This window comes from Pan troglodytes, chromosome 7 (assembly GCF_028858775.2).
Source record: "Pan troglodytes isolate AG18354 chromosome 7, NHGRI_mPanTro3-v2.0_pri, whole genome shotgun sequence".
Taxonomy (NCBI): Eukaryota; Metazoa; Chordata; class Mammalia; order Primates; family Hominidae; genus Pan; species Pan troglodytes.
Window position 1 is genome coordinate 154,046,656 of NC_072405.2, and position 14,522 is coordinate 154,061,177.

Below are 14,522 nucleotides of genomic sequence, written 5' to 3' on the forward strand. Positions count from 1 at the left end.
CGCCCGGGCCCAGCTGTTTTCTCTTTATCTCTTTGTCTTGTGTCTTTATTTATTACAATCTCTCATCTCCGCACACGGGGACAACACCCGCTTAGCCCCGCAGGGCTGGACCCTACACCCTTGATTGGCTGGAACTGGGTGACTGGCACGAGAGCAAGTGACAGTCTGTTCACACCTCCAGTTAGGTTACAGTTCACTTTGTAGGATAAACCTTTAGGCCGACTTTAGGTTATGAGGGCCGGGATCGGTGGCTCACGCCTGGAACCCCAGCACTTTGGGAGGCCAAGTCAGGCGGATCACCTGAGGTCAGGAGTTCAAAACCAGCCTGATCAACATGGTGAAACCCCCGTCTCTACTAAAATTACAAAAAAATCAGCCGGGCGTCGTGGCGCTTGGCTGTGACCGGGGCGGGGCCTGCCGGCTGGGGCGGAACCACAAGCGGTGCGGGGCGAGGCGGGCGGCCTGGACGGCCCGGAAGGCCAGCGCGCACCACCGAGACGTGGGCTCCTAGAGGGGCCGGAAGCTTTCGGATAACAACTTCCGCTCGGGAAGTTTGTAAAGGTCTGGGCTACCGGCGCGGCGTAGTGGATGCAGCATCCTAGTTGAGGACGCCCCGCTGGTGAGTGCGCCTGTGTCCCCCGCCGCCCCTCCGTCCCTGGGTCGTGGGCTGTCAAACCTTCTAATTCTGCGGCCGCCCCAGGGCTGTGAGACCCAGCGTCGCGGCTGCTGGGACAGACCGGGGAGGCTGCCGCTGCCCTCGGCTATTCGGGGGCTGTTCTTCAGCTTCTTCCGGCTCAGCCTCCTCTTCTCTCCTCGCTCCTTACACTTGCAGGTTTGTCAGGACCCGGTTGCGTATCCTCTTGAAGCTGGTTTCTTCCTGGCCGACCCCGTCCGCGATCGTGACCTTAGTTATCCCTCATAGACACTTTCCACACCCGTGTCTCCAGCCCTATCGCTCCGATGAGACCCGAGCGCTTAGACTTGATTCATAACACCCAAAGCTCCCCGGCCCCAGGCTGAGCTCCTGCAACCTCCACACCCCACCCTCTGGTCCTCCCAGGCATTCCACCGCGAAGGGGAGGAGGCAGAAACCCGAGATTCGCTTCTTCTCCTTTCCTGCCCACGCCCAGCCACACAGTCACTGGTGCGTTAGCTCCATAACTGAACCATTTGCCTCCTTGCCATTCCCACCCTGTAAGTCCCAATCCTGGCCGTCTTCCTCTCTCACCTGAACGCCTCCCTGTCTTCTCCCCACCCCCATCCTGTTTTGCTGCTTTCTCATTTGTTCATCACAGAGGATCTTTTATAAAATGTAGCTTAGCCAGGCAAGGTGGCTCCCGCCTGTAATCTCAGCTCTTGGGAGGCCGAGGCAGGTGGATCACTTGAGTCCAGGAGTTCTAGACCAGCTTGGTCAGCATGTTGAAACCTTGTCTCTACAAAAAATACAAAAATTAGCCGGGTGTGGTGGTGCACGCCTGTAATCCCAGTTACTCTGGGGAGGCTGAGGCAAGAGAATCGTTTGAACCCAAGAGGCAGAGGTTGCAGTGAGCAGAGATCGCGCCACTGCACTCCATCCTGGGCGACAGAGCGAGACATCATCTTATTAAAAAAAAAAAAAAAAAAAAGGTAGCTTAGGCCGGATGCTGTGGCTGACGCCTGTAACCCCAGCACTTGGGGAGGCTGAGGCCAGAGGATCTCTTGAGGCCAGGAGTTTGAGATCAGTCTTGGCAACATAGTGAGACCTCGTTTCTGCAAAAAACTTAAAACAATTGCAGGGCATGTTGGCACATGCGCTTTTGGTCCCAGCTACTGGGGAGACTGAGGTGGGAGGATCACTTGAGCCCAGGAGGTCGAGGCTGCAGTGAGCTGTGATTGCACTACTGCACTCCAGCCTGGGTGACAGAGCAAGGACCTGCCTCAGAGAAAAAAAAATCCTGTGTTAATTTGCCTAGGGGAAAAAAAGTAGCTATGACAATATCCTTCTGTTCTCCTGTATTAAACTTTGTTGCATTACACATGAAACCACGGCTCAGGAGGCCTTGAGGAATCTGGCTTTAGCCCCTTTCCTGGCCTATCTCACGGTTCTCCCTGACTCTGCTTTCCAGGCTGGGAAGCCCAGCCCAGGTTGTAGTGCAAACACAGCTGTTGAGCTGAGGGGAGAGGGTGTTTTTTTTTGTTTGTTTGTTTTTGTTTTGTTTGAGATCGTCTTGCTCTGTCTCCCAGGCTGAAGTGCAGTGGCATAATCTCGGCTCACTGCAACCTCCACCTCCCGGGTTCAAGCAGTTCTCCTGCTTCAGCCTCCCAAGTAGCCTGGCTAATTTTTTGCATTTGTAGTAGAGATGGGGTTTCACCATGTTAGCCAGGCTGGTCTCGAACTCCTGACCTCAGGTGATCCACCTGCCTCGGCCTCCCAAAGTGCTGGGATTACAGGCGTGAACCACCGCGAATGGCCGGGAGCTGTTATTTTTATCACTGTGGCCATTGCTACTTGCTAGAGGAACTCAGCAAGGTGTTTTGATTGGAAAACACCACCCATGACCCATGTGCTCAGTGTGCCTTTTCATGTTTTTATAGACCGTTGTATAACTTTGGTTGAAGTGTCTAATATTTTGCCCAGTTTAAATTTTATTTCTCTTTTTTATTGATTTGTAGGAGTTACAATTCTTTATATAAGTCCTTTGTCAGATACATGTATTGGGAATATTTTCTCTTAGTCTGTGGCTTACCTTTGTGTCTCTTTTTAGAAAAAAAAATTTAAACAATAGAGACAGAGGTCTCCCTATGTTGCCCAGGCTGGTCTCAAACTCCTGGCCTCAAGCAATCCCCCTGCCTTAGCCTCCCAAAGTGCTGGGATTACAGGCGTGAGCCACTGCACCCCGTCTCCTTTTTTTTTTTTTCTTAACTGCCTTGGTAAACAAAAATTTTTAATTCTGATAAATCCAATTTGTGATTTTTTTTTTTTTTGAGACGGAGCTTTGCTTTTGTTGCCCAGGCTGGAGTGCAATGGCGCGATATCGGCTCGCCGCAACTTCTGCCTCCTGGGTTCAAGTGAATCTCTTGCCCCAGCCTCCTGAGCAGCTGGGATGACAGGCAAGCGCCACCACGCCTGGCTAATTTTGTATTTTTAGTAGAGATGGGGTTTCTCCATGTTGGCCAGGCTGGTCTCAAACTCCGTACCTCAGGTGATCCGCCCACCTCGGCCTCCCAAAGTGCTGGGATTATAGGCGTGAGCCACTGCATCCGGCCTGAATTTGTAATTTTTTAAAAGTGCTTTTAGGGATCCATGAAAGAAATGTTTGTCTACCCCAATGTTGTGAAGATGGTCTCTCTGTGTCACCCAGGCTGGAGTGCAGTGGCACAATCTTGGCTCACTACAACCTCTACCTCCAGTTTGTGTTTTTTGTTTGTTTGTTTTTGTTTTTGTTTTTGTTTTTGAGACGGAGTTTTGCTCTTGTCACCCAGGCCGGACTGCAGGGGTGCGATCTTGGCTCACCGCAACTTCCACCTCCCGGGTTCAAGCGATTCTCCTGCCTCAGCTTCCCAAGTAGCTGGGATGACAGGTGCCTGCCACCATGCCTGGCTAATTTTTGTATTTTTAGTAGAGACAGGGTTTTGCCATATTGGCCAGACTGGTGTCAAACTCCCCACCTCAGGTGATCCACCCGCCTCAGCCTCCCAAAGTGCTGGGATTCTAGGCATGAGCCACCACGCCTGACCTACTTCTTTCTTTGTAATCTTATGGCTTTATGTGTTTTTTCTACCTCCTTGCACTGACTCAGGCCTCCAATAAGGTGACAGAGAGAAGCAGTGGGCAGACAGCCCTGCTTGTTCCTGGTCTCAGAGGGAAAGAGCTCTGTAGTGGCCCATGAAGCAGGATGTTGGTTGCAGGTCTGCCGGGTTGAAGAAGTTCTCTTCTGTTCCTTGTTTGCTGAGAGTTTTTGTTGGGATTAGGTGTTGAATTTTAACAAATGCCTTTTCTGCAGCTATTGAGATAATAGCTGTTATATGGTTTTCTCCTTTATTCTGTTAATTTGGTTAGTTATATCATTTTCTTTCTTTTTTTTTTTTTTTTTTTGAGACGGAGTCTCACTCTGTTGCCCAGGCTGGAGTACAGTGGCGTGATCTCGGCTCACTGCAAGCTCTGCCTTCCGGGTTCGTGCCATTCTCCTGCCTCAACTTCCCGAGTAGCTGGGACTGCAGGCTCGTGCCACCACGCCCGGCTAATTTTTTGTTTTTTAGTAGAGATGGGGTTTCACCGTGTTAGCCAGGATGGAGTTATGTCATTTTCAAATGACAGCAAATGTTGGGGATTAACATTGTGATTAAAGTTGATGCTATGCTGTTGAAAGAGTGAAAAAAAAATATCAAGTTGAAAAGCATATTCATGAAAACATGTAGCAGTTAATGTAACCACCTGTGAGTGTCAGAAGGAGAAAGGGAATGTCTGTGTACCTGCTGTGCTGGAGGTGGGAGGGACGAGGGGTCAGGGGTGAACGCCGAGGGAGCAGCCCCATGCAGTGAGTGTTGAGCACAGGTGGTGGAGGGAGCCTCCTGGGCACCAACTGCAGTTAATGGGGATCAAACCAGCTGTGTACTCTTAGGGTCCATGTCACTTGGTCATGTCAGAGAATTCTTTTTATAAACTGCTGGATTTGGCTTCCTAATATTTTTTGAGAATTTGTGTTTATGAGAGTTTGGTAGGTAATTTTTTTGTAATATCTTTTTTTTTTTTTTTTTTCTTTTTCCAGACAGCGTCTCAGTCTAACATCCAGGCTGGAGTGCACTGGCATGATCTCAGCTCACTGCAACCTCCGCCTCCCGTATTCAAGCAGTCCCCCCACCTCAGCCTCCTGAGTAGCTGGGACTGTATATGTGCACTGCCACGCCCCGCTAATTATTGTATTGTTTATAGAGACAGGTTGGGCAACTGCTGGGCTCGAACAGTCCTCCTGCCTCAGCCTCCTAGGGTGTTGGGATTACAGGCGTGAGCCACTGTGCTTGGCCCCTTGTAATATCTCTGTCAGGTTTTCGGTTTGGGTTTTGCTGGCCTCATTAAGACAGACTGGATAGCGTCTGCTCTTCCTCTGTTCACTAAATAGCTTCTAAGATCAGTACTGTGCTTCCGTAGGCTTTGGTGGAGTTTACCAGGGAATCCAGCTGGGTGTGGTATTTTCTGTGTGGGAAGGGTTCCAGTTACATTTTCAATTGCCTTATCAGATGGAAGGCTTCCCTTTCTTTTGTCAGTTTCATGATACTGTGTTTTTCATCGAGTTTGTCTGTTTCATCTCAGTTGCTGAACCTGTTTGCTTGAGTTGCTCCTGACGGCCCTTTAGGATACTTCCGTGTCTGTAGGGTCTACAGTGACATCTCCTCCCCTCCCCTGACGAGGTAACCAGGCATGGGCTATCTTCCTCCAGCTGGTTCTGTCTCTTCTCAGGGGTGCCTGTGGGGCTGGCCTCTTCTGCATCTTGGGGCTCTGAGCTTTACTCACGAAGGAGGCAGGACCCACTGTGGCAGGAGGGCAGTGGGATGCCAGGGTGGTTCTCCACAGACCTGGGGGTAGAAGCTGGATCTCAGCGGGCCGGGGCCCTAAGGTTTAGGGGATCTTGTGGCTTGATCTGGAGACTCAGTGAAGATTAATGGGGTTTCTCGGGGCTGCACCAGGTTTTCACTTGGGGGAAGGCTGCGAGGTGGCCTCCTATGTAGCGTACCCGAGAGCATCCTCCTGGCACAGTGCTGTGGGAACGGGCTGCCTGCCTCTCTCCTGAGGAGGAGCCTCCGCTGCCTCAGTTGCGGTTAGACTCTCCAGTCATGTGTTTGCAGCTAAGCTGTTGGCTTTCAGCCAGCAATGGCTGGCCTCTGTCCTCCTCTGGTGACAGGCCTGGCTTGCTGTCTGGTATTTCAGAGTTCTTGTTTGTGGAGGTGGCACACTGTACCCAGCTGTCCCTTAAAGATATGTTGGCCCCTCACCACTGCCAAGTTTCCCCACACCTGGTGGCTGTCAGTAGTTACAGAGCAGACCCTGTGTGTGCATCACTCATTTTTCCTGAATTCCCCGTGATTTGCTGAGTGGGGGGGCTCCTGGGGTCAGGTGCGGGGGGCATTCCCGGGCCGGCTATACCCGCTTACATTTCTTGTCTCCCCAGATCTGCCCTCCTTGGCACTGTGCTTCCCCAGAGGGGTGGCCTCGCTGTTCCCATGGACATGGCCCAGGTGAGCCCTGCTGCTGCCGAGCGCAGCCTCCCTTCTGCCCTGCTGGCTGCCTGAGACCCCAGCACACACGCGGGGAGGGTCTGTGGCAGTGGCTTCCCAGGCACTGTGCCCGTGTCTGCCTTTCTGCCTTCTCTCTTAAGGGGCGGGGAAAGAAAAAGAAAATTGGGGCCAGGCGCAATGCCTCACGCCTGTAATCCTAGCACTTTGGGAGGCTGAGGCAGGTGGATCTCGAGGTCAGGAGATCAAGACCATCCTGGCTAACACGGTGAAACCCCATCTCTACTAAAAATACAAAAAATTAGCTGGGCATGCACCTGTAGGCCCAGCTACTCGGGAGGCTGAGGCAGGAGAATTGCTTGAACCTGGGAGGCAGAGGTTGCAGTGAGCCAAGATCGTGCCACCACTCCAGCCTGGTGACAGAGCAAGACTCCGTCTCAAAAAAGAAAAAAAAAAGAAAGAAAAAATTGGATTCATTGACACTAGGAGAGTAGCGGCTGTTGTAGGAAAGTAGACTAGATTCTCTTAGTTCACTAGAGCTACCGTAACCAAATATGACACAGGGGGCGGTTTACACACATGCACTTCCTCTGTTCCGAAGGCTGACGTCCAAGATCAGATGCTGCAGATCTGGTTTCTGGTGGGGGCCACTATTGTGCTGTGTTCACGCGTGTGCGGGGAGGGAGCCGGGGGGCTCTCTGGAGTCTCCTGTGAGGACCAGGCCCATGGGTCAGGGCCCCTCCCTTCTGACCTCACTTAACCTTAATCTCTTCCACAGAGGCCCATCTCCAGACACAGCCACTCGGGGCTCTGGGCTTCAGTGAATGGATTTAGGGGACACAAACAATCAGTCCACCGCAGGGCCACTCTCATTCCCCCTTCCCGCCCAGACCTGTGGGCTGAGCCTTCTTTTTCTTGGGAATGGCCTCTTCGGGAGCTGTGTGTGTTGCAGGAGCCAGTGACCTTCAGGGACGTGGCCATCTACTTCTCAAGGGAGGAGTGGGCGTGTCTGGAACCCAGCCAGAGGACCCTCTACCGGGACGTGATGCTGGACAACTTCAGCAGTGTGGCTGCTCTGGGTGAGCACGGGCTGAGTGCTGCGTGAGCACAGGGTGAGTGCTGGGAGAGCTCTGCCGCTGCCTCTGGGCCCGGCTCGTCCAGGACAGTAGTGGGGCCTCCCAGCCGAGGGGGCTCAGGAGCTAGAAGTTATTGGCTTATGTAGACAGAGGGGCCCACTCAGCGTTTCTCTCGGGCTCCCTGGAGGCAGCCTCATCTTCCTTCCTCTGACCTTGCCAGGGCCTTCCGTGGGCCTTGGTGTCCAGGCGCCTCCCTTCCTGTCATCTCTGCTTCGGGGTGGCTTCTCCAGGGCCTCCCGAGGGCTGGCCTGGCGTCTTAGGCTGATGCACAACTGCTCTGAGCCTCGAGCCTCACTTTGTCCTCAGTACAAGTAAAACGGAACCTTTTCTCTCCTTTGAGAAGGATTTTGCAGCCCCAGACCGGACCTCGTCTCTCGCCTGGAACAGTGGGAGGAGCCGTGGGTTGAAGACCGGGAGAGACCTGAGCTCCAGGCAGTGCGGAGGGGACCCCGGCCAGGTGAGTGCTGGGCTGTCTGGGCTCAGCTGGCCCCGTCCCTGTGGCCCACAGCTCCTGGGTAGTGCTCAGCACGCTGCAGTGACCAAGGGAGTGTCCTTCCCACGGGAGAGCGGACACACAGCTGCTCTCTAAATTAGACAGGCATTAGAGACGTAGGGGCAGCCACGCTCCTGCCCTGATGGACACTGGCCGGGGGCGGGGCTCGCAAGGCATGGTGGTGCAGGATGACATACAGCTGCAGCTCGGGAGGGGCCTGAGGCTGGAGTGACACTTGAAGCCTGCACCTAGCCACCCAGGTGCTGTCCGGCGGAGGCCATTGGTGTGGGTGTCTGACCTCCCTGTGATGGCCACGTGGGGTCCCAGGCCTGGTACTGACTGCACGTGAGGGTCTCCAGGTATATGGCTCTGGGTAGGAGTTTGCTCCACGTCCTTGTTTGCAAAACTGGGACAGTGGCCGTGCTTCCCTCCATTAGGTGAGGGGTGCTCTTGGGGCAGTGGTCAGAGGGGTTTTGCTTTTTACTTACATTTTCAGAGTGGGATGGAGCAGCTATGTGAACACGAGCCCTGGGAGGTCCCCGGGTATGTGGAGTCCCCGACTGTGGAGTGTCAGGTCCCTAGGTGTGTGGAGCCCCTGACTGTGGAGTGTCAGGTCCCTGGGTGTGTGGAGCCCCCGGCTGGGGAGGTATCGGATCCCCGGGTGTGTGGAGCCCCCGGCTGGGGAGGTGTCGGATCCCCGGGTGTGTGGAGCCCCCGGCTGGGGAGGTGTCGGCTCCCCGGGTGTGTGTAGCCCCCGGCTGGGGAGGTGTCGGATCCCCGGGTGTGTGGAGCCCCCGGCTGGGGAGGTGTCGGCTCCCCGGGTGTGTGGAGCCCCCGGCTGGGGAGGTGTCGGATCCCCGGGTGTGTGGAGCCCCCGGCTGGGGAGGTGTCGGCTCCCCGGGTGTGTGTAGCCCCCGGCTGGGGAGGTGTCGGATCCCCGGGTGTGTGGAGCCCCCGGCTGGGGAGGTGTCGGCTCCCCGGGTGTGTGGAGCCCCCGGCTGGGGAGGTGTCGGATCCCCGGGTGTGTGGAGCCCCCGGCTGGGGAGGTGTCGGCTCCCCGGGTGTGTGGAGCCCCCGGCTGGGGAGGTGTCGGATCCCCGGGTGTGTGGAGCCCCCGGCTGGGGAGGTGTCGGCTCCCCGGGTGTGTGGAGCCCCCGGCTGGAGGGAGCCATGGCTCTGAGGCTGAGTGGCTGAGAATCAGGTGGAGCTACCCGTCTTCTAGACGACATCCTGGCACCACCTCCACCCGCATGAGTGGGGCCTGCTGGCGCGGACAGGGTGAAAGCACATTCTCTTGGCCCAGTTGCTTCTGTTGGTTGGCAGGCATGTGTCGGCTCTCCCTCACGTCAGCAGTGCCAGGTGGCCTGCGTACCACCAGGGCTGGGGAAGCATCTGAGCTCATCTTGGCTTCCGCTGTTGATACCTGTGGCTCATCTGTGTTTCTTTGAACGAGTTTTCCTGATTACTCGTCGCCATGTGGAATGAGCTGAGTCGATGGAAGCCAGTCCACGCACACAGCAGGAGGGTCCTCTGGGCTTTGCTGGAGGCACTGCCTGGCTGTGGGCCACTGGCTCTGTGTAAGGGTGTCTGTTCCTTCCACAGGGGCAAGGAAGTCTGCAGACCCCAAGAGACACTGTGATCATCCAGCTTGGGCTCACAAGAAAACCCACGTGCGGCGAGAAAGAGCCAGGGAAGGAAGCAGCTTTAGGAAGGGCTTCAGGCTGGACACGGATGACGGGCAGCTTCCCAGAGCTGCTCCAGAAAGGACAGACGCCAAGCCCACGGCTTTCCCGTGTCAGGTGCTCACGCGGTGTTGTGGGCGGCGGCCGGGCCGCAGAGAGCGCCGGAAGCAGCGCGCAGTAGAGCTGTCGTTCATCTGCGGCACGTGCGGGAAGGCGCTCAGCTGCCACAGCCGGCTGCTCGCTCACCAGACGGTGCACACGGGAACCAAGGCCTTCGAGTGCCCCGAGTGCGGCCAGACCTTCCGGTGGGCTTCAAACCTGCAGCGCCACCAGAAGAACCACACGCGCGAGAAGCCCTTCTGCTGCGAGGCCTGCGGGCAGGCGTTCAGCCTGAAGGACCGCCTGGCTCAGCACCGCAAGGTCCACACCGAGCACAGGCCCTACTCGTGTGGCGACTGTGGGAAAGCCTTCAAGCAGAAGTCCAACCTTCTCAGACACCAGCTGGTGCACACCGGGGAGCGGCCGTTCTACTGCGCGGACTGCGGCAAAGCCTTCCGGACCAAGGAGAACCTCAGCCACCACCAGAGGGTCCACAGCGGGGAGAAGCCCTACACCTGTGCCGAGTGCGGCAAGTCCTTCCGCTGGCCCAAGGGCTTCAGCATCCACCGGAGGCTGCACCTGACGAAGAGATTCTACCAGTGCGGCCACTGTGGGAAAGGCTTCCGTCACCTGGGGTTCTTCACGCGGCATCAGAGGACTCACAGGCACGGGGAGGTGTAGGGGCGCCCGAAGCGTGGGGTGCTGCGCCTCTGCGGGAGTACTGGGCCCTGAGGGAGAGCTGCAGTGAGAAGTTGCTCTTCAGCCTGGAAAATCAACCTGAATTCAGAGAAGCCTTCTTAGTCCTCAGAGCTCCCCAGTCCCCTGAGAAGTTTACTGGGAAAACTGCTAGGTGGGAGAAGCAGATCCATGGGTACGCCGGAGATGGCGGGGGCTCTGGAGATGGCGGGGGCTGCGCCCCGGCGCCAGGCACCCTGGGGATGTGCTGAGAGTGTGCGCGACCCCGGAGCCACATGCCAGGCCGGGCTCAGAGGCGGAGAGGCCTGCCCGGTGCCCACAGCCGTCTGGCTCAGGGACTCCACCCTGGCCCCGAGTCGCCGTCTGCTGGGCCTTTCCTTCCTGGCTCTGCACCCCATGCTGGCTGCCCGGTCTGGCTTCCCTTCTTGTCTCTGTCTTGGGCGAGGCAGCTGTGAGCATTGCACAGAGGCAAAGACCCTCCTGCAGCCTCTGCGCTGGGCCGTAGAAACAAGAGCCTTTGTAATACTGAACCTCATTCAAGGATTAGGAGTGGTGGTTAGGTCAGGGCCACCCCCAATGCTGCAGGAACGGCCTCCACCCAGCTCTGTTGGTCAGAGCCTGGGTCATGCACCTGGAATTGGGAGATCAAGTTGGGTCTCAGGGCAGTGAGGTGGCCATATCCACCACAGCACATTTCGTGGGGAAGAGATGACCTCTTTGTTTTAAACTTAAGGTGTCTGCTTATCCAGCCAGAAATAAAAATCTGCCAGTGGTGTTCCCAAGAGAAGACCCCCGTGGGAATGGATCGGGACACTGCCGTGTTTCAGGTTAGCCAATTATTTTTGCTTTTGCCTGTTTTTCTTTAAGAATTGCAGCCAGGCCAGGCGTGGTGGCTCACGCCTGAAATCCCAGCTGCTCGGGAGGCTGAGGCAGGAGAATCGTTTGAATCCGGGAGGTGGAGGTTGTGGTGAGCCAAGGTTGCGCCATTGCACTCCAGCCTGGGCAGTAAGAGTGAAACTCCGTCTCAAAAAAAAAATTCCAGCCAACAGATGCATATGTAATGTTGGAATCAGAAACGAGTTTACAAGAAATAGGGGGATGAGAAGGTTGAACACACCAAGAGGAAGCCCTGAGCCAGATCCAGCTGGACATGCCACCAGACGGCGACCTTTCTGTGGGAAGACGGGCACGCAGAAAGGCCAAGGGGGCTGTGTGTGACCCTGGTAGGAGCAAACCGAGTGCGAAGTCACTTTTGAGACAATCATGGAAATGTGGGCACGGGCCGTGAGTCGGGTGGGTAGGCCGTGAGTCGGGTGGGCCGTGAGTCGGGTGGATGGACTGAGTCGGGTGGGTGGGCCGTGAGTCGGGTGGATGGACTGAGTCGTGTGGGTGGCCGTGAGTCGGGTGGGTGGGCCGTGAGTTGCGTGGGTGGGCCGTGAGTCGGGTGGGTGGGCCGTGAGTCAGGTGGATGGACTGAGTCGGGTGGGTGGGCCGTGAGTCGGGTGGATGGACTGAGTCGGGTGGGTGGGCCATGAGTTGGGTGGATGGACTGAGTCGTGTGGGTGGCCGTGAGTCGGGTGGGTGGGCCGTGAGTCGGGTGGGTGGGCCGTGAGTTGCGAGGGTGTGCCGTGAGTCGGGTGGGTGGGCCGTGAGTTGCGAGGGTGGGCCGTGAGTCGGGTGGGTGGGCCGTGAGTTGCGTGGGTGGGCCGTGAGTCGGGTGGGCGGGCTGTGAGTTGGGTGGATGGACTGAGTCGTGTGGGTGGCCGTGAGTCGGGTGGGTGGCCGTGAGTCGGGTGGGGGTGAGGAATTGGCTGCTAGCGGTGATGGTGACAGAGGGTTACGGAGGAATCCTCACTCAGATGCATTTGGACGTCTTTGTGGGGAAATGACGTGGCGCCTGGGATGTACTTTACAATTCTAATAAAGAGGAGAAAGACACGACAGTATTGGCTGAATGTTGACAGCTGTTGAAGCCGGGAGGTTGGTGTGCTAGAAAGTTCCCCAAATCTTTTATTTGCAGCATGAGTATGAGTTTCTTCGTGCTCACGGAAGATTGTAGAGAGCAGCTGTCGGTCATGGAGTCACAGGGCTGCCTTACCAGGACACCACAGGCAGCCCCACAGACAACACAGGTTTATTCTCTCCAGCTCTGCAGGCTGGAAGTCCGAGGTAGAGGTGCCAACAGGGTCCGTTTCCGGCGAGCGCCTCCTGGTTCAGAGGCATCCTCATGTCAGGAGGGGCTTTGGTGTCACCTTTTCCTTGTGAGGGCCCGGATCCCATGACCCCTGTCACCCCATCGAAGCCAAATCACCTCCCACAGACCTCCTCATGCCATCACGTCGGGCCTAGGGCTTCCACATGGGAATTTCAGAGTGACCATTCAGCCCGTAGCAGAAGCTCCTCTGGGTCTGTCCTGGCCCACAGACCCTGTGTAGGAAAAGCACTTCCCCCTGCGGGGCAGGCCCCGGCAGAGCCCGGTGAGGCAGTGAGGGCCCTGCAGGATAAGTGGAAATCTCCCCAGGGGGATATGGGGGTGCCTTTCTCTTACAGAGTCCAGGCTGGTAAAAGCGCCTGTGTGTTTCGTGTCTGGTTTGTCCCCTGCCCAGTGGGTGCCGTTGGAAGGGCCTTCAGGTGCTTGAGCGCAGGTGGGGACGGAGCAGCTGGTGTCTCGGCAGTAGATGTGGCGGATCATAAGGACTTGGGTTTTGAGCGCCCTGCAGGAAGCCACTGGCCGCATCCAGGGTCACCTGTGTCTGGTCGTTAGTCCCTCACGATGCTGTCACTTTGTGACGCTCTTGTGCGGGATTAAATGTGAACAGCAGAGACGTGGGTGATGCACTGCCTCGTCAGATGATGGTCAGTTGTCCAAGCGGGCTGCCTTGCTCTTGGTGGCCTCATCATCCAGGGCCCACACACTGGATGGTTGGGCCACAGTCGCGGTGCCCCCGGGCTGCAGGCTTTCCACCCTGCTTAGCAGGGCTCCAGGGCTCCGGGTAGAGCAGGGGGTCCCTCCCTTGGCATTTCCCCAGGGAGGAGCACGGCCATGCTCAGCTGCAGTCAGGCTGCTGCTCTTAGCTGTCTTTCCTTCTAACACTCAGGCTTCCCTTCCTGCCTCCTGGGTCGCTGAAGAAGGTCAGGTCCACAGAAAAGGCCTGGGGAGAGAATGGTGGTGAGGAGCCCGTGGGGGTGTGAGGGGCCGGGAGGCTCTGCATCTTGCCCTGTTGGCCTCCTCACCACCCAGGCGGGGGTGGGGTGACAGGAGGGGCTCACAGCAGGTGTCCCGTAAGGAGCACCTTCCTTCCTGGGGCCAGCAGCCGTCACTCCCCGTGAGCCTGTAGAGCCGAGTTTTCTCTGCATTTATCTTGGGCAGAGAATGCATGAAGCTACTTTGCGGCCAGAATGGGTGCACAGCAGGGTCTGTTGACAGCCATGCCTGTGACCTAGCCTTCCACCCCTTTGTCTCCAGGGGACACTTGCCTGGCCTTTGTGTTAGCGCTCAGCACACATGTGTCCAGTGTAAAGTCCACCAAGATTAGCAGGGCATGGTAGCGGCCGCCTGTAATCCCAGCTTCTCAGGAGTCTAAGGCAGGAGAATTGCTTGAACCTGGGAGGCGGAGGTTGCAGTGAGCCAAGATCGTGCCACTGCACTGCAGCCTGGGCGACAGAGTGAGACTCCATCTCAAAAAAAAAAAGTCCATCGAGAGAGCAGGTGGCAGGTGCAGCTCCAGGAATGGGAGGGCCACGTGGTAGCCACTGGCAGCCTTGACTGAAGATGAAAGAGTCCATGGTGCTAGGAGGAGGAGCTGCATCCCAGCAGGCTCAGCTCCTGGAGCTGCCTCTCTGCACTCTGAAGGGAGGCCCAGTGGCTGCAATATTCTTTGGGAAGTACAATGCCAAGTAAATAAAGATATTTGGGGTCATTCTAGTTACAACGTATCATAAACTCTACTCACTGTTGTTCTGGGTGTTCATGGGGTCCGCCGTGCGTACCAGTCTTACAGGTCCTCAAACCCATCGGGACCCTTCAAACGAAGAGTGTGCGTGTGGAGTTGGCAGAACCTGACCCGGGCCAGGGTGGAGGGACAGCTGCGTCACTGAGTGCATGTCCAGCCCTAATAGCTCGCTTCGTTGTGTTTGTATCTGTGACCTCTTGGGAGCTAAATCACAGGCCCACCAAACGAAACGTTTTGGGGAATGTGAAATGGG

General features: G+C 56.5%; 1 protein-coding gene across 22 annotated transcripts; it reads left to right on the forward strand.

The window, feature by feature from the left end:
• Positions 1-443: 443 nt before the first annotated feature.
• Positions 444-14,252, forward strand: ZNF707 (zinc finger protein 707). 22 transcript variants are annotated; one of them, XR_010159719.1, is made up of 9 exons: positions 514-619; positions 833-1,144; positions 4,749-5,388; positions 6,147-6,213; positions 7,163-7,289; positions 7,690-7,803; positions 9,442-11,143; positions 11,359-11,539; positions 12,337-14,252. XR_010159719.1 is itself a non-coding variant. In XM_054657579.2 (7 exons), the coding sequence occupies exons 4-7, from the start codon at positions 6,199-6,201 to the stop codon at positions 10,299-10,301; spliced, it is 1,290 nt and encodes a 429-aa protein (XP_054513554.2). In that variant the 5' UTR covers positions 514-619; positions 833-1,144; positions 4,749-5,388; positions 6,147-6,198; the 3' UTR covers positions 10,302-12,257. The 22 variants fall into 22 exon arrangements, 14 of the variants coding, with proteins under 14 accessions (XP_003312007.1, XP_003312008.1, XP_016815530.2 ...); XR_001720496.4 differs by having other exon boundaries at positions 5,291-5,388; positions 6,989-7,289; XR_010159718.1 differs by having other exon boundaries at positions 6,989-7,289; positions 11,359-14,252.
• The last annotated feature ends 270 nt before the right edge of the window (positions 14,253-14,522 follow it).

Bases quoted from the DNA above. Each gene is read 5' to 3' on its own strand.
- ZNF707 (XM_016960041.4), top strand. The intron at 7,290-7,689 runs GTGAGCACGGGC...TCCTTTGAGAAG, and splicing joins CAGCAGTGTGGCTGCTCTGG to GATTTTGCAGCCCCAGACCG. The intron at 7,804-9,441 runs GTGAGTGCTGGG...TTCCTTCCACAG, and splicing joins GCGGAGGGGACCCCGGCCAG to GGGCAAGGAAGTCTGCAGAC.